Genomic DNA, 24,216 nt, shown 5'->3' on the forward strand with positions numbered 1-24,216 from the left:
CTTCATCTTTTCACCAGAACAACAGTCTGAGCAGAGGGGGGGGATGCTTGAGGGGGTGTGATAGGAATACTGTAGCCATGCACATGCCTGTCATGTGCTATGTCACTGGAGAGGGGGATAGCTGAGGCTTTGAAGATTGGCCTCTTCTCACAAGGCTTGGGGTCTTCTGTCATGGTAATACTGGGCTCAGTGAGGACAGTGGTACTGCCTCAGTCTTAACTGCTTTCTCCCAGCAGTGTCTGCTGACTTGGAGGACCATAGTCCTCTCATTTCTCACTTGGGACTTCTGCCACACCAAGGGGCAGCTCCGGGGAGTCTAGAGGAGAAGCATCAACAGGCTGGTTATAACATCTTTGGAGGACCAAGTGTAAGACTGGTCAGAGAGCTAGAGAGAGCAGGAATTATTTTTTATTTTGTGGGACAGACTTTCAGTTACCCAGCAGAAACAGAGCTAAGCTAGAGTAACACTCCACTGGATGCTCTCCTTTACATCTAGCCAGTTGCACTCAGTTCAAGTATGTAACTGTTGGTAATGCAAGTAAAACCCATTGATTTTCTTACTGCTAGAGTTGGGGGAAAGAGTTTGAGAAGATCCCAAGCTGATCAGCAGGTTTTTTGACTTCAAACCCACCTTGTTATGGCTGTATGTTGCTATACCCCTCTATGAGGTCACGGGCAGCTCTCTTAGCTGGCTGGGGATGCTGGCCTGGCCTCTGTGAGCTCACAGCACCCTACCTCATAAGCGGAGGGACAGGCTGCTGCCCACCAGTCTCCAACATCTCCAACATCTTCAACATCTTCCAACATCTCATGGGCATTACACCTGCCACACCAGCTTCTGTGGGCAAGCCAGCTTTCCTTTAAACCCACCAGGAACAAGGATCTATCAAGAGGTGAATAGAAATTGTGTATCTTTACATTCTTTATTGCGTATCACATTTACCCTGACACAGCTTGGAATTTGCTTTCGAGAAAATGTGGACAAACTGCCTAAAAAGTACAACAGATTTGTTTTTATTTGACTCCACTGTTCTCATATAGCCGTGATTGGCAGTCTTGCAAACATATGTAGCGATTTGGTGGGGTTTCTTCCTAAATGAGAATGCACATTTGCATGTAGAAAGTCGGTAGGAGCCAGGAACTCCTGCCTCTCTAACACTCAATATCACTGTTCTGCTGATCGACAGTCTCTTGCCTCTAAACAAGTACCTCTAAACCAGGCGCCACATGTCAGGAGATGGGAGATGTCGCATCTTGGCGAAATGATGCCTCAGGTCACCATATCACCCACCACAATACCTCATGTGAGGCAAGGCAGAGCTTTTTGCCTCCTCTAAATTGGCTTTCTTGACCCACACTGCCCAGTGTGCAGTCTGTGCTGGTCCCAGTTTGTAAGTACCTAGCACCCATCTAGCTGGCAGAGATGCTTGAAAGCCAGCAGCTGCATTGCCATCTGGTGGCTTTTGAACACAAAAGCAGAGAGAAGTCAGCAAAGATGATTAAAATGGGAACAGTGGGGGGGGAAAAACCTGCACAACAAAAACCAAAACCCAGAATGGAAGGGTTATGAATCCAGTGTAGATCTTCCCTGTTGCGCTCTCACCCATGTCTTTATTTTCATAGGCATGATCTAGTTATTATTATAATAATCTAATATCTCTAATATTAAATATTAACAAACGCATGAATTTGAATAAGCTTTTAGTATGGGGGAAGCTTTTACTAAAAAAGAGCGGTCTATCATGGATATAAAAAAGCATTTATAAGTTGCATCTATAATTAATTTTATTTTTTTTTCAATATTTGTTTTAAGATTGGGTTTTCAGACAGGAAAAAACAACCAACAACCAAACCAAGTACAGGAAAGAGAAGTCTTACAGTACTCAGGTACATTTTTATTAATTTGTAAATTACCTCCCCCCCCCCCAAATATCAAAGCAAAAAAAGCAAACCACAGCAAAAGCAGAGCAAGAGACTGCAAATCATGTTTTTGCTTCAAGCTTTGTTTTCAAAACCTGAAAAATAAGGGCATTTGGTAGCATATTCTGAAATGCAGAATCTAAGCATACTTTTGGCAGTCCCATGTTGGTGGGACTGCGTAAAGCACTTGAAAATAAATTTAGTGCATTAATAAGGCTGTAACAGACATTTCAATCAACAGAGCAACAACTGTTCAGAGAAATGTTTACCTATGAGTTGCCAGGAGCAGGGCATTGCTGAACATAAGAGGTTATTTACAGTCAAGCATGCCTAGAGCACTGCAGCTGCTTTCTCTCAGTTGTGGGACAAGGTTCTGTGTGTTTACCTGTAGGCCCATATTTCTCTTACCTGCTAATCTAGTGGGATTAGACTTTATTTAAAGAAGATCTCTGTTTGGCTTCTTTGGCAGGGATGGGACAGGAAATAGTAGTTAAATATGCTTCAGCTAGTCCTTGTAAGCAGTTCAGCGTACAGGGAATTCAGCCTATCAGATTTAGCACTAATCCACACTAAGAGTATAGCAACCATAGCTGTCCTGATGAGCCCTCCAGATGATGACAAGGACCAGCATGTTGAAATTTTTTTTTCCCATCATGTTGTCATCTGTTATATAGAAACACAACAAGAAAAAATCACGTCTTCTCACCACTACTGCTCTAGCAGTGAGTATTACTGTCACTGGTACAAATTACAGTTCAAGGTTATCTACAAAGCATTCCAGAAAACAGCTGAAGGAAAGGTGCAAAGTATTTGAAGCATTACCTCCATGAAGCATCTATAAGCCAGTTCCCTATTAATATATTTCAGTGCCAATTCCCTGATCTGTCACATCTCTTGCTCTGCTGCTACTAATAAGAGAAAAAGCCATCAGTAGTTCATTTACCATAATGAATTGAAAAGGTTTCTGCAGGCATAGGTGCTGCAGCCACTGTCACAGCAGGAAGGAGTACTGCAACTTCATTCACTGAACCTGCTGTCTCACCAAAGAAGTCACTTCATTTATGGCACGCTGGTACTTTTCTGAGGCTGTTTTAAATTCAGCCAGGTGCTCCTCATAGCTTCTCACAGCTGTGAGAAGCTGATTCCTCTCCACGGCTCCCAGGATGGCATGAAGGATCATTTCAATGCCGAGCCCAAGAATGGTGATGCTGATTCCCCCAAGAACAGATGCCCCAATCTGTGCAAGGAGACTGACGAGCTTGCTTACAGTGAGAGTTATAAGGTTGGAGCCAAGAAGTTTGATAGCTACCATCCCAGCTGTTGAAGTTGCTTCTCCAAGAACAACAGAAAAAACTTTATGGGCTATTGCAATTTTCTCCAACTCAGGCTCTTTGATGTCATACAGCTTTTGGTACAGCACAGGCTCTAGCTTTTCCTTCATGTCACTATCAATCTTCTGCACTTGATGCTGAATCTCACTCATCGCTTGAATGATGATGTCACAGTTTTCCTTGACAGTGCTGCTCTCTTTCATCTGAATGAGGGTAATTGTACAGCCCAGGTGTTCATTCAGCACTCCAGCTAGCTCATTTGTTGCATGGAAATTTGTGGACATGCAGTCGAGCAATTCCTGGTGCAGATGGATCAATTCTTGCCTTCTTTTGGGGTTATCTGGGTAAAGGAGGTCACTCAGTGCCATTCTTTAGAAACAGCCTACTTCAAGAGAGAAAAGAAATCTCTTACCCTGTTCAAAACCCATAACCCTAGCCTTTAAAGAACAGCGAAATGTCTTTTGTCTCTGCATCACTGGTTCTTTTTATACTCAACAAGTCAAATCCCAAGGCGTAGCTTGTAAATGTAAAAATCTAAATTCTTGCTTTGGAACTTTAGCCAAATGATTGGAAAAGGACCTTATGAGACATTGGACATACTCAGAGCAACAAAAATAGCGAACAAATATGTAATTAGCAGACTGGTAAAATGAACAGGGGTCATTCTTCACCTGTGAAACTGAACGTGGTAGAAGCTGAACTAGTTCACTAAAAAAATGGAACAATTCTCATCTAATCAGCAAAATCTAAAATAAGCTGTGGAAATAAAAGACCTGTTCTAGACACACTTTTTTATCAGCCTATTTTTTTCAGTTAGTGTCATCTGATTTTTAAACAACTATGGTGGCTGGTGGAATGGGCAAAGTCCATATCAACACAAGGGTGTTTATGCCAGTGTAGTTTATTTCTCCTCACATTCAAGAGAAAATGTTACTATATAAGCACTCTGTGCTGCTACTAATAAACTTACACTTGGGGATTCATAGAGAATAATACAATTATGTATCATAAACCCATCCTAACTTACATCACCTTACACACATCTCCCACTGTATTTCCTTCCCTGATATTTAGCCCCATTCCCTCATTGTTTATTCACCTCCCTAATGCTGTAATGGATTCACCATTGTTTTTTCACTTGTGAACATCAAACAGCTGCAGACAGCCATATGAATTCAGCACACTGTGTAGGCACCCTGAGGTGCACCTACTCTGGCAGGACATCTGTGATGGCAGACTGCCTTGGAGCAGCACGCACTGGCTTGCAGGAACAGCCCCGCTTGCACAGCCATGCTCCTTCCATATCCAGGGTGTCCTGTTTGAAGCTAATATCAGCAGGTGTTCACCAGGCTCCTAGGACATGACTGAGCAGAATGTGGCACTCCCTTACCACTGTACAGACCTGAGCACAAAATTTATCTCCTTTTATTCCTCTCCCTCAAACATTTGTGTCTAATCCTTAGGGTCACCATTCCTCTCTGAGCTGTCACTGCTTTGCTTCTGTAATCAACTCTGTGACACTTCCCTTTAACCCATCATCAGCTGCAAAGTAAAAATGCTTTAGCATGTTTTTGACTTAAATGCTATGTCTTACTTTGCTGCAGCAGGGACAAACTACGAATGAGAGGGTGACTTGTTTCTTTGCTGGTACTTTAGCGTTCTCAGCCCTTTTATTGCAAATCTGGGCCACTTTTATGCAGTGCTTCACATTTTCCCAAGACAAACCTCTTCTTGCTGTTCGTGCCTATATATAACAGTTACATCTAAAAATAGTTATGTGTAGGGGACTAGCTAGATTTTTCTTCTTAAAAAGATAACTTTGTGTCCTTTCGGTCCTTTGTAGTTCTTGCATTATCTGCTAACTGCAAATCATCTGACACTGACCCAGCTGTATTTTACTAAACACACCCTCCCCCAGAAGATATCTGTAAAAAACAATTATTTCAACAGTCCCCTAGCCAAATTTTAGTCTCAGTGTTGAAATACAAGACAGTCTGAAGAGAATTTTTTCTGCAGTACTTCACACAGTACTGTACCTTTCTTTCAGCCACTTACCTTATAGCTCTGTCAAGAGAGTAAAATCTTTAACACATCTTTTTCTTCAAGCTGGAGGGAGAAAAGTACATATACAGTAAAGGTTTATGATTTTCAGGAAATATAAAACCATGTCAATGCAAGGTATGATTTCCTATCAGTTCTGCCTCAGGGATGTTGCTGTCTTGCTCTCTGACTCAGTATGATATTAGCTCCTTTCTACCCTGGTGATGCTTTGTTGAAAGGTCATTTGTTTCTTCCTTATTCATAGAAACTGAGAAGACATGTGTTCTAAGAGGGATAGCCCTTCAACAAACATTTTATGTACTAGACAGGTATGGAGGAGACTCAGCGTCTATTCTTTATGCAAGATTATTTCAGCTTCCTATAAGTGCTCTAGATTTTTTCTCTTAATGCTAAAATTGCCTTCTAATTCTTCACATTAACTTTTTTGATAGTTTTTACATTTGCTTTCTAGAGTTAGGCAGGCCACATATATGTCCATATTTCTGACTATTTCTCCAGCTCCAGGAGATTTTCCCCTGAAGCTTTTCTAATTAAACATTTAGACAGCCTACCTGATTTTGTCTGAGTGCTCCTGCAATCAGCTGAAATGTGTGTGGCAGAGTGACTTCATCCTTTTTCCCCTGTGTTCCTCTAGTGGTTTCCAGCAGCATGTGATGAGCTAGGGATCCAGAGGCTGGACTTCAGCTGGGTCCTGTTGCCTGTCCGCTTGTCATTAATTCTATCGTGTGATGTTTACTCAGATTCATCTCATTTTCTTCCTCCTTTCCCCTTCCAATTTTAATAGATTTCAGTTTATCTAACACTAGTGCCAAATTGTTAGATCCTCCAAAGGCATTCTGTTCCTAGAGAGCAGAGGTACAGCATGAATCCCCCTGCCCATGACAAAGGGGGTGGGTACAGCCATGGTACACAGATACCTACACCTATGGCTGGAAGGGATGGATTACTTGCTGTTCTGAGAACACAAAACATGTAGGACATCACTTTTCATACATACAGATAAAGGATTAGGTTTTGTACTGAGATTTATAAATTTCTATTGTTTATAGGTATCAACAATAAACACTAACTCTTGCAGCTGTTCCTTGAAATAATGATTTTTTTTGCCATGACTGGTTTTGCATGACCTGCAAATTATGGAAGAAAAGTTGGATAGACCCTCACAAATAGAAAAATAGATACCACAGACAGTAAAAATAGGCTTCATCTATCCCAGGAAGACAAGCTTGTACTTCTGCCTTCATCCAAGCTCTAGACAGCTTTCATGCTCTAGTCCTTAGAAAGATGGACCTGCTGCCTACTAGGCTCTGGTCATGAATACGGCCTCCCCAGCAGAGAGTGGCTGAGTTCTCAGGTGCAAGTAGAAGATCAAGCACAAAATACTCTGCAACTGCCAGAGTTTTTCCCTGAAACCTGAGCTATTGTATTCAATCCAGAGCCAGATTATCAAACTCTCCTTGTTTTCAGAGCTGTAGGCATGAGAAAATGAGCTGAGAGGGAACACTAATGAATTAACTATTACATTTCTGCAATCATCAATTAGTTGTGAATCCTGTTATTAACTGAGAATGCCATGTAGTCCTGAAGTACTTCTTTCAATATTAGACTGAACTGAATTGATCAGGCTGACAACTGCCTCTGTGTCACATTCTGTAGGCTGGAAACTGATTTCAGGTCTTCAAGATCTGCAGTAGATAAAAATTCTAAAGTATCATTTGGAACATGACAGAAAATCATTTAAACTCTAAGCAAGCAGTTTTATTCCTGCTTTACTCTGGGTCTTTAGGAAGATTAATAGCTGTTGTTTCAGAGCTATTAAGTTCGAGTGAAAGACTTCATCTAGAGTGCCTGTCACCCTTCTTTGCTGCAATTTGCCAGGTCATCTCCTCTGATGCCATGAGAGTGGAAGAAGTAGTGTGGAGACCCAGAGCCAGCTCTGGTTGAACAGCAGTGGAGGCTAGCATCAATTTTGCCATTTCACACAATTTCAGACCACTTATGCAGTGGGAAGGAAAAGGAGAAAGAGGCAGAGGGTTGAGCTGAGCCCTGAGAGAAAAGTCTTTAAATGTATGAAGTGGGATGGGAAGCTGCAACTGCTTGGACACATCTAACTACACATCTAACCACATCAACAGCTAATGAAATGTCTCTGCTGAAACCAGCCTGGCTTTACAGGGCTGTAGCACAAACAAAGACAACATCAGGAGCAGTCTTTCAGCTGCGTCCTGTCCCAAGACTGAACCTGCAGTTGACCTTGGGAGAACTCTTAGGTGTAAGCTGAAGGACATAACTTCCTTAGTAGTCAAAATGGTAGCAAGACAGGAGCCCAAGCAAGGAGGACATTTTGTGTTTTCATCTGTCAAGGGATGCTTGCAAACAGCTAACCCATGTATGAACTGACAGATATGAGTCAGTTCAGAGGAAACCGTAGCCTGACAAAATGTTGCATTCTCAGTCTTCAGTTGCTTTGTCTCTTGAATGTAGATGTCTGATGCCTTTGCCTTTGCTGTGTCTACTCCCTCCTCTCAAGAATGAGAGTTTAATTCTGTCTACACCCACCAGTATATACAAACTGAAGGATTATAGTTGCAAAGGTGATGTAAAGTAGATTGCTTGCTAGGGCTCCTGTAAATTTACCAATAAACACCAAAAGGCAAGAATAATTCACTTACAACACTTCCACTGCTTTTCAGATTGCATGCTGAAGGTGAGAGTAATGCTTCCTGCAGCCATAAGAGTAATGTTAGTTGCAGCTGGTTACACCATATTTGCTGGCCTGCTTAGTAAGACCCCGTAAAGGCTGATAGAGAGCTTTTTCTGTGTTTTCTTCTAACTAATGTCTTGGGAGAGGATGCATCATGTGGGCTGCTAATTTTCAATACTGGTTTCAGAAAAGTAACATTCTATTTGACAATGTATCCAGGTTTTTTTCCCCTTTGTCTTCTGGATTTCCTTGGTTTGCTTTTCAGAGTCAGACCCCACTCCAGAAATGTTAGCTCATCTTGGTTTTATGAGTGATAAAGAAAGGCTGGTGAAGACCTGCCAGAATCTGCATGATTTAGTGTACACGTACGTCTCTTCAACCAACGCAACAGCCCGTCTCCTTAATGCACATCTTGGCACCAACTTCCCCATCATACCAGCAAAAGAAAATTTCAGCATTAAAGAGAATCTGCTGCTCGTGGTCAATGCTTTGAAAGAGATGCAAGCCACCATGGAAACAAAAGACAAAGATGTACAGGAAATCATCAGCCACAGTTTGTATGCTAAGATTGCTGGTCCCGTCACCTCCCTGCAGGACAAGATCGCTGCAGTAAAGGGACTTTGTGAGAATTACAAGGGGGATGTAGGAAGTATCATGGGTCTACTCATTGCAGAGATGTTGAAACATGACAATTTCCTTGCCACAGTAGAGTCTGCTATTCATCAGTTACTGGATTCACCTGCCTTATCCCTCCAAGTATCAGAACTTCTCATGGAATATGCTGACATTGTGAAGATGCTGCAACAAAATGAGACACCAAGTACCGCAGAAGGCAGCTCCCCCTCAAGCGGAACATCACAACAACTCGGACTTTGCTGTCTACCCTCCTCCTCTTCACTCCTTGTTTTCCGACCAGCTACCCTTCAAGGACACAGAACCATAAAGAAAAACCTGAAAATAGCAGCTGACTATTTAGAGGAGGCTTTCAGGGTTCTGAAGCCACCTTGTGAGAGATTTCAAACCTCTGTTAAAATGATTGAACGCTGCATCTCAGCAATAACAGATAACCATAAAGAGACATAAATGTGCTGATGTGTCAGAAATCCATCTTGATTCCTGTAATTCTTACATAGGAAAAAGCTTAAGCATGTTTGAACACACATACAAGTGGTATCTGCAGCAGGTGCTTTAATCTTTTCACTCTTTTTTTGAAATCTAGGCTCAGTATCTTTGAACATTTAGAGATCAAAATTTGAAATCACTGGCAAACCAAGAGCAACAAAAAATTAGCATGAAATACAGATAGAAAACAAGCTAATAGTAAAAGAGCTATGTTTTAAATCTGGTTTAGCTGCCTGGGCAAGCAAGTCTCAAGATTTCAGAGGCAGCCATTAGTTTCACGGAATACATTTCTAGGTTTCCAACGATTAGATGATGGCATCTGCCATTAGAGACACCTAAATTTTGTACACAAGATGCTAAGCCTCAAGCTCTTCCATTTAATCTGCTAAAAGCTGAAGACATCTAAATTCCTTAAGTGCCTACATTTGTAAAACTAATATTTACTCTGTCCCTAAGTTGTGCATTCCTTGCCATAGGCTTTCTGAGGGAATGGCAGCACCAAGTTTATGTAGAGCCGCTCCAAGTGTCAAGCAGTTCACACAGGTTCTTTTGACTGTCCTTACTTTTGACTAACCAGCTGATTAGCAGCTTGTGCAGTCTTCTTATATTCATATCTCTTTTGGATAGCTAATTTGTGACTCTGTGTTTTGGACAGTGCTGGTGAATACTGAACTCCAGCTTCCTGCCAAGATAGCAGTGGCTGAAAGCTGGGGTCATCTGCGAAATGTGTCACCAAGTTTCAGTTCAATTATTTGATGATTCCACTGCAAAGTTTAGTCACTTTGACTAGTCTCCTCGAACCAGTGAGATTATCTCTCTGACCGTAGCTTCAGCCCAGGGCCATTGTCAGTGGGGGTGAGGGACCAGGGTGAAGAAGCAAGCAAGGTATGTCAGAAAGGGGAATTGCAGGCAGAAAATGTTTCTTACCATTTTCCCACTAGTATTTTTTGGAGATGGGAGATCTTCATAGCTGTTCTGCCTTGGGTGTCTAAGACTCCAGAAGTGCTAAATGAACACATAAAAGTGAGAGGAATCTATAGCTAAATCAGAAGTTCCAGTTCCAATATGTGATGTTGATTCAATTTCCAGCATTAGATGTTGCAAACCAGCAAAGTAGAAAGGCAAGTAAGTGAATTTCACTCACATCCAGTACCCATGAAGGCAGCAGTGGGCTCCACAGGTGCTCCTTCATTTCAGTGTGAAATTACCAGCATGTGTTCATAAACCACTAGAGGACTATTATGAGCACAGGATCTGCCTGATTTTTTAGAAGAAATGCTAAACGAGAACATGAAAGCTGAAGACAGGCCTGACAAGTCTCATGATGCTCTGCTGCTGAGTTCATGTCTCAAACATGCTTCTAACGCCCGTATATGAGATGCAGTCAGCTTGGGGTGAGAGCTATGGCTTTAGTGCATGGAATCATGCAGCAGCGGAAGACCGCTATGCAGCAGGCACAGACTTTACTGTCCCCTGAGACCCTATACTCAAATGAAATATGCAAGGCTGCATAGCTGCACACCTAACTTTACCACCACGGTGCCTTTTGCATCCCACAGACAGACTCTTTATCACTAAAATTAAAGGTACAATCTGTAAAGAGTCCAAAGTTCATGTGTGTCTCCTGAACTCCTAACGGTAAAGCGACCTACGGTGAAGGGTGTCACTGGCCCAGAAAGGCCATAGAAAACTGCCCTCCTACCTGAATGGGTCTATGGAATGTTCATTTTGATGAACCAGGCTGAATGTTCTAGTCTTGGCAGGAGAGATGCAGCTGAAATCAAAGGGAGGGTCAAACCTTCTGTAACAACAGGAACTCCAGAGACTGATTTTCTGTGAGTTCTTCTTGCCTGCTATTCAAGTGTATATATCTGAATGCACCCTGAGAATCAGTCATCGCAGGCCAAGCACTTGAAAACTCCAACTACACTGGGAAGAGTGGCAGAGGTGAGGGCAGTGGAGTAGCTGTTCTTGCTTCTTGAACCTGAAAGTCAAGAGATCAGCCATTTAGACCTCTTTTGGGTGCCTAAAGCTTCCTGCACTTGCTAACAGAGCCTTTGCCCAGAAGAGCCATTTTCTCAAGTCTACCTACTACTTTGGTGGCTTAGGTCCAGGCACAAACTCATTCCTGAATCATTGTTTTGTGCTCAAAGGTAGCATTGACACACTATTGTCCAAAGAGACAAAAGCAAGAGTCCTATATTGGTGATGAACTCACAGAAGAACAGGGATGTGGAATAGGCCCAGTGAGGTCTTCCAGCACAGTTACCTCTATAGCCAGGAAACTCAGTGTGTGTTTTGCCAAAGGATACCTTTCCTCCTTTCTGTCACAGGTGAGAGAACACCTCTAAAGCAACAGTAGTTTTGTGTACACCTACCTGAGCTTGCCAGAGTAGTAGTGGACCAAAGCCCAGAACAGTCCTGAGGCCTGAAGTGTAGCAGCCTTACAAGCCACCAGAATAAATATCTGAATTCAAGTTGCTTGCATATTTCATCTGCCCTTGTAATAGGAATGCTGGGGACCCAAATGCATGTGTCCTATGACATCCTTGCAATAGCAGATGGGATAAATGGAGGATGCAAAAAACCCTGAGACCTGCTCTGTATCAGGTGGATTCATTTTTAGCAACCGGAGGGGTGTTCCCAGATTTCACAACAAAAGGTAAAATCTGGGTCATGTGGCTCTCGTAGGTGAACACAGCAGGCAAGCTACAGATTTGGCCTTGAGTGTGGCTCCATGTAGGTGCAGCTGGTGAGGTCTGCTTGGGGTACTTGAGACCAAACTGTCCTGCACTCCCTTGCATGAAAGGATGTGTACAATACCTTCCATGAGCTGGCAGTGGTACTTACTGTAGTTCCCCACAGACTGCAGATGCAGCCAGTTACCATGCTGTGTCTGAATTTGAGAAGGAGTATCTCGTACAGGGGAATGAGGACTTCCTTCTCAGATGTGTAGTAAGAAAAGCCTTGTGCAGCTGCTCCCAGGCAAGTTGTCACTGTGAACGAAGTTTCTTTCCCAGACTTCTGGGCTTCATTCCAGAGGTGGGAGGTGGAGGTGAAATGGACAAATTGCACCCTGCTGCCTACCCTGGCCTCAATATATAAATCTTTTACACCCCTGTGCACTTATTAGCGCTTATGTTTCACCATGCTCTCCTTGTTGCTCTGCCATTGCTTCGTTATCTGAATAGCAGTCGTTAGGTTCAAGTGAAAATATTTGAAACTGAACTTGTGTCTGTAGTGCTCTGGAGAGCTTCCTGCTATAGATGTGGCCCAGTTCAGCTGAGAGTGCAAGGAAGAATTCATGGTGTAAGCCATGGCATGGCTCTCATGCATCTCCCTCAGGAGACCTACAGGGCTCTTTAACAAAGCCTCTTGAGCCTTCTTCCAGAGACTCAAATAGTCCTTGTTAGCAGCTGTCTCCTTTCAGAAATAGTTCTCAGTCCAGTTCTTCCATCACCTGATCTCTACACCCCAGATACTACTAATCAAAGGAATGCAGAGCCATATCCATCATGAGGTGGGACACAGCCTGCCACATAAAAGCAAATGAAGATTGGCATCAGAAGTGTGAAAATTTTGTGCATCTCTATGGATGCAAGCCAAGCTTCTCCTTACCCTCTTCTTGCCTCTTTGTCATTGGCAGAACAAGCACAGCAGGTAGGCATTTTGACAAGATCTTGCTGAGCAACCTCCAGTTATTGTCGAAGATCCACCTCTGGCAAATGCCAGCCAGAAAGCAAGAGTTCTTATCTGATGTGGATCAGTGGCATTAAAAACTTCAGGAGAGTTGGCCCTTCACTGGGCAAGGATATAGAGCTTGCAGGACAGACCCATGGTCCATCTATTTCAATTCTCTCCTCATGATTAATAAGCAATTTTGAAGAGGGAAAGAATAAGCAAAACAATGTGCTTGGGGCAATACAGCCTGAACACTCTCAGAGGTGAATTTCTTTTTCCTGTCTTGTCATACCTCTTGGATAGGTTTTGGCTCCAGGGAATGATGTTCAGTAAAGGACAATATAGTAGCAGTGTGCCAAAACTTTTGTTCATCCATTTTGTCTCAGTGAGGCCAGATGAACTTGTCATGTATGTAAGTGTTAAAGACATAAGTAAGGACTTACACAACTGGGTGCTATAACAGGAAAATAATGTCTAATATATTCTGCCTATCAAATGACACACTAATTATCTGTTTCTAGCATTTGTCATTAATAAAAACCTTGTGTAATAAGATCTAAGAAATGGTGTGAGTTATGGCATTGTTCTTCTTGCTTTTTTGATCTCCTAGTAGACTAGTCAAGTACTACAGTCAGTTGACAGTTGTGTTCTACAAGAAGATATTCACTTCATCTCAAATGTGTATCCTAGACACATAACCTTTCATAGACTCTGAAGTTATACTGGCCCATAAACAACACAGGGGTTTAGTTTATTATTCCATGATACTGTGATCTTTTGGAGGGAAAACTAAAAGGCAGTCACAAGAAAGAGAACAATATAGTCACTGTCCCATCCAACAACACATCGATTTTATCAGAGCGTTGGCTGGGACAGGCTCGAAAAGGAGAGGAACAATCCCATGAGATCTACACACAAACATACCCTGGGAAACCACCTGGCTCCAAATGAGAAGAAATTTCCAACCAAGTAGTTAAAAGGAATTAGGACAGGTAAGAAATGGAACAGAGCTGAAAGCAGAAGAGTTAAAACTGAACCCAAAACTCCTTAAATAACATATTTCAAATAAAACAAAAAAAAAAAAAGAGAGAGAGAAAAGAGAACAAAAAAGGTCTATTTCTGTGGGATGAGCAATTTCACTATTTAAAATAAAGAACAATGTTTACCCCTTTTATCATCATTTGTGAGGGGATCAGCAAGAGAAGGCTGGCCAGCAGCACTGGCATCCTAGAGTTCACCCAAGACACTGTAAAAAACATTTTGCTGAAGTAGGGGTCATTTACATCTGTTTCTTTCCCTTTTTTCTTCAACTGGAAAATTCTGCAGTTTGTAATTTGCACTCAGGTTTTGATGACAATTATTCAACCAAGGATCATTCACCAGATTCTTACAGCAATCCAGAAGTCATAATCACCGCAAACAGACAATTTACAGCTAAAAGTGTGCCCACAATCCGTAAGGAAGAGTCCGGTTGCACCAGCTTCAGCTGTTGTAAGTATCCTTCACCTTAATGGTTTTCTGAATTCCAAGGTATCTGGTGTTCTTGTTCTTGCAAAAAAAAAGGAAGAAAACCCTGGCTTGGACAAGTCCAAGGCAGTTCTTCCCTGAGGAGTGATGTGTCAGGATGAGGTGGAAAGCACTCTCTGGTCAAGAGCTTAAAAAGCCCTTTTAAAGAAGTACAGAGCTCTGATAAAGCCAACACAGAAATGCAAGGTAGGTTGGGATCCCATCTGGAAGCAGAAAAAAAGTAACTGTCCTCCTCCTTAGCTCTCACTGGTTTCTAGTAATGTGCTGCCAATCCCACTCTTACGCAACCGCAGAGTGGCACCTTGTTGAAGTGTTTATGTTGGGTGCACTCAAAATATGTGTAAATACAGATTCTGTACTGAGACTAACCCTTCTCTAGTAGCTGCTTTCCAGTCGCCCTTCCAAATAACGGCAGTGTGTTATTCACCTGCTAAGTCCTATGGTCTCTGATAATTTTTCTGCATGGAAAAAGAGTAAAAAGGAGGTGTCAGAGCCTTGTTCTGACTACAGAGAAGCAAAGTGCATTTTCCATTGCCTGCTAGTGAAAGGTTGGGTGAGTGAGGCGCCTGCAGACATGATGTGATTCCCTGGGAAAAGAGATGTTTGTGCAGCTGCTTGGATTCTGTGGACAGAGAGTATTTGCCAAATCTTGCTTAAACAGGGTGAGAGATGACATAAAGGTCTCATATTGGGTTGTTTTCAACATGATCTATTACGCTGCACCAGCCAATACTGCTGACAATACCTGCAGCCACTGGTGATAGGAGATGACGGCATGAAGGATGCTGCAAAGGGCTAAATGCACTCTACCCACTTCCTGGAATTTCTCTGTTACCTTGGGTTGTATTTCATAAAGTGGCTCTTCGACTGCTAAAAGTGAATCCACAGAAGGGTTTGCGAATTTATTCAGAGGCGTTTCCTCTCCTGTTTGCGTAGAGATGAAAAGGAGCTGAACTGTGACAGGCTCCAGTGGGAACTTGGCAATCAGGATAGGATTAACAGAGCCACTAAAACGTCAATTCAGCTGTATCTAATCCAGTTGCAGATTATGTCCCTATTTTTTTCCTTCTGGCCTCTTAAAGTATGTTGTACTATGATGTGAATCAGGAAGAAAGCCCACTGGATTTGCGTTTTCAAATGCTTCAAAAGCAACGTAGTCGTTAACTACAATAAATAAAACGGCCATAAGATGGCAGCAGAGGATTTGTACGGAAACCCGCATTAACCAAGGGCAAAAGGCGTTCCTCCCTTCCAGCAGTAAATTTGTAACGTGATTTGTGCATTCATGTCCTCAAAGATCGTAATGACTTCAGCCTGTATAGAAATCCGGTGACACAGAGGAGATGATATGATCAAGGACTTCGTGTGCAACTTTACTGAAAGGAAGAGAAAAATATAAAACTAACAGAAAGATGCAAATACAGACAAGAAGCTTGATTTCCTTTTTGGTGCGAACAAAACCATACAACGATAACAAAACCCCTAACTTGATAGTACAGCAGATATTAGAATTTCACTAATATCTCTAGTATTAGCAATATATCCCAGCAAAATTTTCACTGCTTTTAACGAGCACTTCGCTCATTTTTACTAGATGGCACTCAGAGGAGAGTTTTGCTCTGAGCGATGAACCCCATCAGTTTATGCCAATAGAGGAACCTGTCCCAGGTGGTTTGACTAAGACAAGCAGAAATACTTAACTGTCTTCTCCTTGGCCAGGATCAGCATAGCCAGCACAAGTTATAGTAGCTTGCTAAACAAGAGATGCTCACACTCACACTGGCAGCCATCTCAGTGGACTTACCCCATGTACTTACTTCAGGGCAAGGACTTTCCGAGAAATAATGGAATCATAGAATCATTTAGGTTGGAAAAGACCTTTGAGATCATCAGGTGCAACCATTAATCCCAGACTGCCAAGTCCATCACTAAACCACGTCACAAAGCACCACATATACTCATTTTTAAAATACCTCCAAGGATGGTGATTCCACCACCTCCCTGAGCAACCTGTTCCAATGCTTGACCACCCTTTCAGTGAAAAAAAAATTTCCTAATATCCAATCTAAACCTCCCCTAGCATAACTTGAGCCTGTTTCCTCTTGTCCTAGCACTTGTTATCTGGGAGAAAAGACCAACCCCCACCTGTCTACAGCCTCCTTTCAGGTAGTTGCAGAGAGCAATAAGATCCCCCGAGTCTCCTCTTCTCCAGACTAAACAACCCCAGTCCCCTCAGCTGCTCCTCATAAGACTTGTTGGACACACCTCAGCTACTCTACATCCCTGTTGAAGTGAGGGGCCCAAAACTGAACACACTATTTGAAGTGCAGCCTCACCAGTGCCAAGTACAGGGGGACAATCACTTCCTTTATCCTGCTGGCCACACCGTTTCTGATACAAGCCAGGATGCTATTGGCCTTTTTGGCCACCTGGGCACACTGGTGGGTCATGTTCAGCTGGACATCAACCCCCAGGTGCTTTTCTACCATGAAGTCTTCCCCAAGCCTGTAGGGTTGTGTGGGGTTGTTGTGACCCAAGTGCAGGACCCAGAGCTTCTCCCTGTGCTGAACTTAGTAGATGGTTAATCAAGAAAAGCCTGGCCCTCCTCTCCCTCACTGTCACAGTGTACTGGGATTATGACCTGAACTCCAATGTAGTCACATCTGATTCACGCTGGAGCACAGGAGGGGAGAAGGAAGCTTCACACACTGAGATCCTGCTCCCCAGGGTTCACAAGAGCAGGCTTTATCTTTTAAGCATCTCTTTAACCACAGATAAAGGTTGTATGGAGGAAGAGAGAGAAGCAGCACACCAACCTGCTTTACATAAGAAGTATTTATTGCAGTTGGCAGCTGAGGATCGTTGCAGCAGCTTACACACAACCAGAGAGATTTTGGTCTTTGTTAGTCTTCTGAGGGTCAGCAGTCCCTGCCCTTGGAGAGGGGATCTGCCATCTGCCTCTCAGGGAAGGAAAGCTGACAAAGCACATCAAGGGAGGCTGTGAAGAAAGTTGCTAAGGTACAATGTTCATACAGAATGAAGTAGTGCAGAGGGAAGAAGACTTTTATATAAATACACACACATTACATATCTCGGAGAGATACAAATTGCCTTGAGTAAACCAAATGCTGACCCCACTTCAATCTCAATCTATCCTTGAACTGATTTTCTTTTTATTTCATGAAGTTTACTGCTTTTTTTTTTTTTTTTTTTCCTTTTTTGGAGCTGTTTAGACACTTTCAGTTTCAAGCATAAATGATGAAGTATCAGAGAGGAACAGATAATTTTTTTTGTTCTGCTTGGGTAAATTCACTTTCACCAGAAACCATTTGTAACAAAAACAAGAGATCTCCAGGTTGCTGTTTACAGTCATTGACTACAGTATACACATGGAAAGGCTCATCTAAAAGGATTCCTTAAATGGAAAGGCTCATCTAAAAGGACTCTTTAAATACGCCTTTGGAGATTTATCTGTTGTTGCTCTACAGGCAAATTTTGTGACAGAATAACTGGAAGACTGTACCAGAACCTGATTTCTGGCTATGTAACAGTATTTCCATACTTCTGTCTTTACATAACGATCCTGCCCTGGCACATATTTAGAGTGATTATTCTACCTGAAAACACTGAACTTTCCCAGTCATTATACTAGGAGGCAACTATTTTGCCTTCTTCCCTCCACCACATTTACACATATTGTGACATTCTCATTCTATAATCCTGCATTTTGCAGAAAAGGACAAAAGATCTAGTTATGCTTCTAAGGCATACATTGATTTTCTTGAGAGCAATCACCTGTTGTGTCCTGGGGATTTGAATGGAAGGAAGTGCCATGACAGCATTGTCCCCTGGTCTCCACTAACACACCGTGTCGGCACAGTTGCTTGTTTGCTCCCTTAGATCTGTGGTTGTGCAAACCCTGGGGTGCTGTGGAGCACCCCACAAACAGCAGGTAGAGCCACTTCACTCCCCAGCCCCAGCCAGAGCTCAGCACAGCACAGCACAGCCTCACTCCATGGGATGGACCCACACCAGCAGAGCTGTGCACAGGTGCTGGCACACCAGCAACACAGGCAGCTACACACCAACGCAGATTTCAGCAGGTAAACAGGCAAACCTGCTATCACTGGGGGAAAGAAGTTTCTAAGATCTCTGCCTGTGGGGAGACAGTGGGTCTTGTATCCTTCCCTCATCATCGTGGGGTGTTTGTGTTTGTTTGGCAGGAGAGAGATGCCCCCTTTAGCAAGCTGGGGTTTAGTCTATCAAAATAACAACTACGTAGAAACTGCGAGTTAAAGAGCTGTCAGAAATCGCCACCTTTCCCTGAACACTCTTTTCATTTTTTATGTCTTTCCCAATCTGTGTTTGTATTGGCTCATTGGAGAAATAGCAGCTTTCATGCTCCTCAGCAGCAGTGTTATCCTTCAAGGTGTGAGAAAGCACAGAGAGGGGACAACGAAAGGGATTTTCCATACAGATGTCTGCCAGAATCAGCTTCTTGCAAAAGCTGTGAACACCCCAAGGTGTCCAAATCCCCATGTCCCAGGCAACCTAACAGGAGGGACTGCAGCCCTCAGGAGCAGCCAAGGAAGGCGCTTGCTTTCAGGCTCTCCAGGCTGTGCCATTTGGCAGGGATGTCACAGACTGTTGCCGTGTGGCACCAAACCTTTCTGCTGTGTGATCCTGCACAGCAGACTGACTGCTCAGCAGATCCAAAAGACCATCGTCTGCTGTCACTGGGGCAGGTTCTGCTCTCTTAACCACCTGGGGACACTTTGGATAGGTCTCTAAGGCCAGCTCACAGAAGCAGGGAGAGTGGCCGTGTTGCTGCACCCACATCCCCCTCTTTCACAGAGGGCAGATGCATCCAGCTGCTAATAACCTGCAGGACTTGTGTCTTGCCTGGAGGCTGCTCAAGGGTTGTGGAGATGCAGGCACTAGCACACCCAGAGCGATGCTGGCCTACCAGTGCAGGGCTGCTAACTTCTCCTGTGTCTCCTGCCCCCATGGCTGTGAAAGGCAACCCCTCTGTTTGCTGCAGGTGTTCTTGCAACTCAGGGACTGCGGCGCTGAGGGAGCAAAAAGGGAACAGCCAGAGGGGCTCAGCATGGTTTTTGTTCACTCCTTGAACCTGTCAAAGGGGAGAATGGTGGCAGATGCAGGACAACAAAGCTGAGTGTCCATCACAATGATACACTTACTGGCAGCACTGGGAGATCCTGAGGGGTCTTTGGGATCTGAAAGACAGACAGACAGAACTTTGTTTATGAGTCCTCCTCCTCTTCTCCACTCTGTAGCTGAATTCCTCTGCTTACTGGCTGGATCAAGCTCCCCACACTCTCCCAGAAGGTCTGTTCCTTCCGAAAAGGGTTTTATTAACACCCACCACAGCAAAATTCACCCATTATGCCTGGATCTGTTTAATTTCAACTTCCTCTGAGCCATATTAAATGGCACAATAAACATATAACCACTGTGGAATCTGGAAGAAGACCTTCCTCCTTCTCCCTCCCCACCCTTGCTAAGAGCAGGGACAGCTAGTGCTAGGGAACTATTTGAGCAAAACCCCAAATTTGGACAGAACCTGAAGATAGCTGAACAAGTCCTCTCACTTTTGGAAAGAGAGGTTTCCTTAACTCTGGGGATAAATTTCAAGCCATTGATAGGAAAGAGAAACAGGGCCAAAATTAAGGAACAATTCTGTCCTCACAGCTTTTTGGCTCAGAGTTGAAGTACCTGGCTCACCAGTCCTCCCAAGAGGAATTTACCCACTGTATTTCTCTGTTCAGCCCTAATCTTAATGCTCCCTGCAAACACCCAAGGAAGGCATCCTCAAAGAGAAATGGAAGGTCTCCTAATCTTGGCTCTCCCACACTGTCCTATTTCACAATTTTTTTCTTCCACTATTTCACCACACTTTTTTTCAACAGTGTCAGTTCCACTCAAGACATCAGATATTTGGTATAAGTGTATTTACAGGCAGAAAGAGGACTCTAGAGGCCAAAAAAAATAACAACTGTGCTTAAACAAAAACTTTGTGTAAAAGGGTTGTGTGTAGTTCTATTTTTAAGCAATGTATACATTCCTTGGGTTTTAAAGAAAGAAAGAACAAAATTAGAAGTTACTCCAAGGCCATTAAGCATTCTGGAATGTAATAATGACAAAAAGAAAAAAAAAGGCAAAAAAAAAAGAAGATAAAGAGTGAAAAAGTGAGAGTCTGACAGAAGGAAAACACTGATCAAACAAAACATAGTTGCCAGCATTGAATCATGACATAATGATGCCAAGACCTGAACAAAATTTAACTCTGAATGAGATAATACAGGAAAAGACAGAGCTTTCTCCTGCTCAGTTTCACTTTTCCTGCTGTAAAGGGAAAACACTTGCTTCTTCTGATCTTTCCCCAATTCCCTCTCTCTTTATCAACTATAGAGCTGCCACTACATTACTATCTCTTCATCATAAAGTCACCATTGTTAAGTAACCTTCAAATGTTATGTGCTCTTATTTCAATGGGAGAACTCTAATTTATTAACAAATAGGAAGCTTTTTTTCCTCCAGAAGTTCTCCACATCCCACATTTCCCTGCAGGTGAAGGCTTGACTCAGTGCCTGTCTCTGTGATCCTACAGCACTCCAGGGCTGGCAGGCACAAAATCTGTCTTCCTGTGGTCAACACACTCTGCCTGCAGCTCAACCCTCTTACTCAAAAGTGAACACCCAGCACACCTTTGCCAGTTCACCTAAATGCTAAACTGTTTTAATACTTAAACATACCACATTGTTCAAACTATCTGCTGCAATTCAATGCTGCAGTTGCAGGGCTGGGGTTTGACCAGCGGAAGAAAGTGCCTAGCATGAGATGAGTCTGTCCGTCCCCAAGCCCTCTCTCGTCCTTGACTGTCTCTCAGACAGAGATCTGAAGTTGTGCAGTGACTGGTGGTGCAACTCCGCCCGCCAAAGCTGTGCATGTCTCCCAGACCGAAGGGAGGCTGGTGGCAAGACGCAGCACTGAGCAGCACTCCCGAGACCCTTCCAGGGAAGACATCCCCTCGACAACAAAGCACTGCCAGAGCCAGAGTCATGATCAGTGGTACCAGCAGACTCCTCACATCTTCTTTGGCTGTGCCAGTCTTCCTGACCTCAGAGCTTTCCTGGCGGTTAGTGAAGTTCTCCAGAGCTTGCTTTCAGGCAGCAATTGATATCCTGTGATTGCCTGGGCAGACTGGGGCTCTGGCTTGTGTTCCTGCATCTGAGCTCCAAAACAAAGCCTGTCCCTTGTGCCAGGGGTTTCAGGTCCTGGCAGCTATTTTGCACATCTATCTCAGGACTCGTGGCATTTCCAGAATATTTTATTTGAAGTTTTGAATGGGAATGTTGAAGAAAAACAACTGGATAAAATAATCAGTTCCTCTATAAACGTAAAAGCCATTCAGCTTCTTGTCAGAAAGCCAGGGGAGAGAACAGCACACCCTGAAGTAGAGCAGCTGTTTTTGTGTGATGGTGCTCTCTCATGTGGAAAAGCAAATAAGACTGAACACAGTGGTGACCCTTTTCCCTCACTCCACCCTGACCCATTCCCCTGAAGGTAAAGAAACCCATGAAACAGTTTGCATAGGGCAAACACACAGTAGATTTTTGCTTTGGACAGTTTTATTAAACTACTTTGGAGAGCTGAGATTTTTTTACTGTTGGGAACTTCGGTAGTTTGAGGGAAGGTCTTTAATTTTTCTTCCTGCAAATCTTCCTAGTTTGGAGGGTTTCACTTGGCTTCTCTTGTCTAAAAATCAAATAAACCTTTAGACTCCACAAGTATTTCATTATTCAGGACTTGGGAGGCTGTAGTTACTTGGTAAATGAAGAGCACTGCATGGGCTTTTCCACAGCCTACCTACCAATAACCCCATACTCCCCAAACCCACCGTCCAAGTTTCCAAAGCCATGTCCCACAAACAGCATATGGATCACATCTTCATCTCATATCCTGTCCTCCTCAGCCCCATATGCAGGGGACATGTCCAAGGGTTACAGAATTAATACAGAGCTAAAAGGCTCCCAAGGGCAGTCAGAACTATTAGGGATTCTGCCAATCCTTAGAAATACTGTCTTTTAGCTTAGAGAAATTTCAGGATTCAGGAGGGGGGTGGGGGGCATGGGGGGGAAGTGTAAGTTTTCTACAGTCCAGGTAAGACTGAATATATATACTAAAATACATATGCTAAAAACTTCCAGCAAAAGTATGTTAAAGAGCAACAGCTTAAAAATAAATAAATAAATGTCTAAAAATAATAGGTATTCTAGGAAAATTATGTTTCCAAAAGAATACTTGAAAGAACATAAATATACAAGTCTAGTAATCCAAACAGCTTTACTTCTCTTCCCAACTTTTCCCAAGCCTTCTAACCAGCATGTAGCCTCTTAAACATGTTTGGTTATTGCTTACACTAACAAAATCCCACAGAAATCTCTGGTATTATTCATTATTTATATTGGTAAACTGGAGGTTGGAATCACAAGATATTTCTGGACACAGACCCAGACATCACTACCTTCTGTTTTGTTAGTGTCATAGTGTCAACTCAAACCCAGACACTGCAGACCTGTTGACTTTGGGTTATGAAAGCTTTGCTCCAGTTGGTGATCATAAGATTCACCTACTTGGGAACGTGCAGAATAAATGTGGGTGTAAATATACCTAAACTGTATGGGTTTTTTTCCTTAAACTCATTTATCTTAGACTTTTTCCTTTGGTCAAAACTTTAGCAACTGTCAGGGTGGAGTTTCCTATCAGAAGTGTTTTCAATAAATAAATCATATTTCTTTCCCAAAGTTCATTTTCAAAGTTGGCAAAGCCTTGAAGCATATTTTAGAAGATGCGTTTTTCTACTCTGACAGATAGATTTGGCTCTAGATTTAATTTTACAAATTAGTCAACTATTTGATACTTTATACCTCATAGTCTTTGATAGTGTGCCGTGACTCTTTCCCACTTCTATAATCTGCAAGTGCCTGTGGAAGCCTGGAGATACAAATGTGCAAACCAGCTGTGCTGAACTGAGAAGTTGTTATGTCTCCTATACCCCCCACACCAAGGAGCGTCCAAGCTGCTGTAGCTGCTGACCAGCCCAGAGCAGCACCGAATTCAACACAGGCGTTTCAACACTGGTGCCTCTTGGCCTGGGGACAGGCTTTGCCAGGTGCCCTGGTGCTGGTGACAACCTGACAGCAGTCACCTACTCCTCAGTGGGCTGGGAGGTGCTCAGCAACCTGTGCACAGGGTCAGGCCACGTCTTGGTTTCAAGTTATGAACAGTAACGTGAAATTGTTCTAAGTAAAGAAAGTTGGGTTTTGCCTCAAACGCCAGGTTTATTTATTTACCACCTGTAGCCCCATTTCATCTTTGGTTTCTGCAGCTTTCTAGCACTACCAGAATAATTCCAAGTGGAAGTAAAGGCATGAAAGGGGATTCCAAAAGAAAATATGAGTAAAGTCTGGACCACACACTCCTTTCCACAGCAGCACCCTACGTCAGGACCTGAGGGTAACTGGATAAACAAGATGCAATTTACAGGCTTTACCTGTCACTAACTCTTAGCCTAACTTTGTTTTTAAGATTAAACATACACCTTCTGAATTTTGTTTCCCCAACTGACAAAAGACAGTATAGATTACATTTTCAAAAAGTGCATCTCACTTTGCCTTTTGGACACCATGCCATTTTAAGATGTCTTAAGACTGGGAAATGAAATTTGCCAGTGACCTTTAAAAGGACCACTTGTAGACCCTGGAACAAAAATATTGTAGATCCTTTCAAACTCATGTGATTGCAAGGTAGTGGCTTTTTTCTGTAATGTGCACCAGAGTCTATGAT

General features: G+C 43.0%; 2 protein-coding genes across 2 annotated transcripts; both read right to left on the reverse strand.

Moving 5' to 3' along the window:
• Window positions 1-2,941: 2,941 nt before the first annotated feature.
• On the reverse strand, window positions 2,942-3,619 carry SMCO3 (single-pass membrane protein with coiled-coil domains 3; the record flags this gene model as incomplete). The annotated part of the gene is made up of 1 exon (XM_080391625.1): window positions 2,942-3,619. One exon carries the CDS (start codon window positions 3,617-3,619, stop codon window positions 2,942-2,944), a length of 678 nt encoding a protein of 225 aa, XP_080247751.1.
• Window positions 3,620-3,627: 8 nt separating this feature from the next.
• Window positions 3,628-24,192, reverse strand: ART4 (ADP-ribosyltransferase 4 (inactive) (Dombrock blood group)). Its single transcript, XM_080393231.1, is given in 9 exon segments — window positions 3,628-11,122; window positions 11,962-12,039; window positions 12,042-12,264; window positions 12,267-12,273; window positions 12,275-12,564; window positions 12,568-12,580; window positions 12,582-12,619; window positions 12,626-12,670; window positions 13,986-24,192. Coding segments are annotated over 9 exon segments (882 nt in total). The 5' UTR covers window positions 14,079-24,192; the 3' UTR covers window positions 3,628-11,027.
• Between the last annotated feature and the right edge of the window lie 24 nt (window positions 24,193-24,216).

The sequence above is a fragment of the Falco punctatus genome, assembly GCF_963210335.1.
Source record: "Falco punctatus genome assembly, chromosome: 6".
NCBI lineage: Eukaryota > Metazoa > Chordata > Aves > Falconiformes > Falconidae > Falco > Falco punctatus.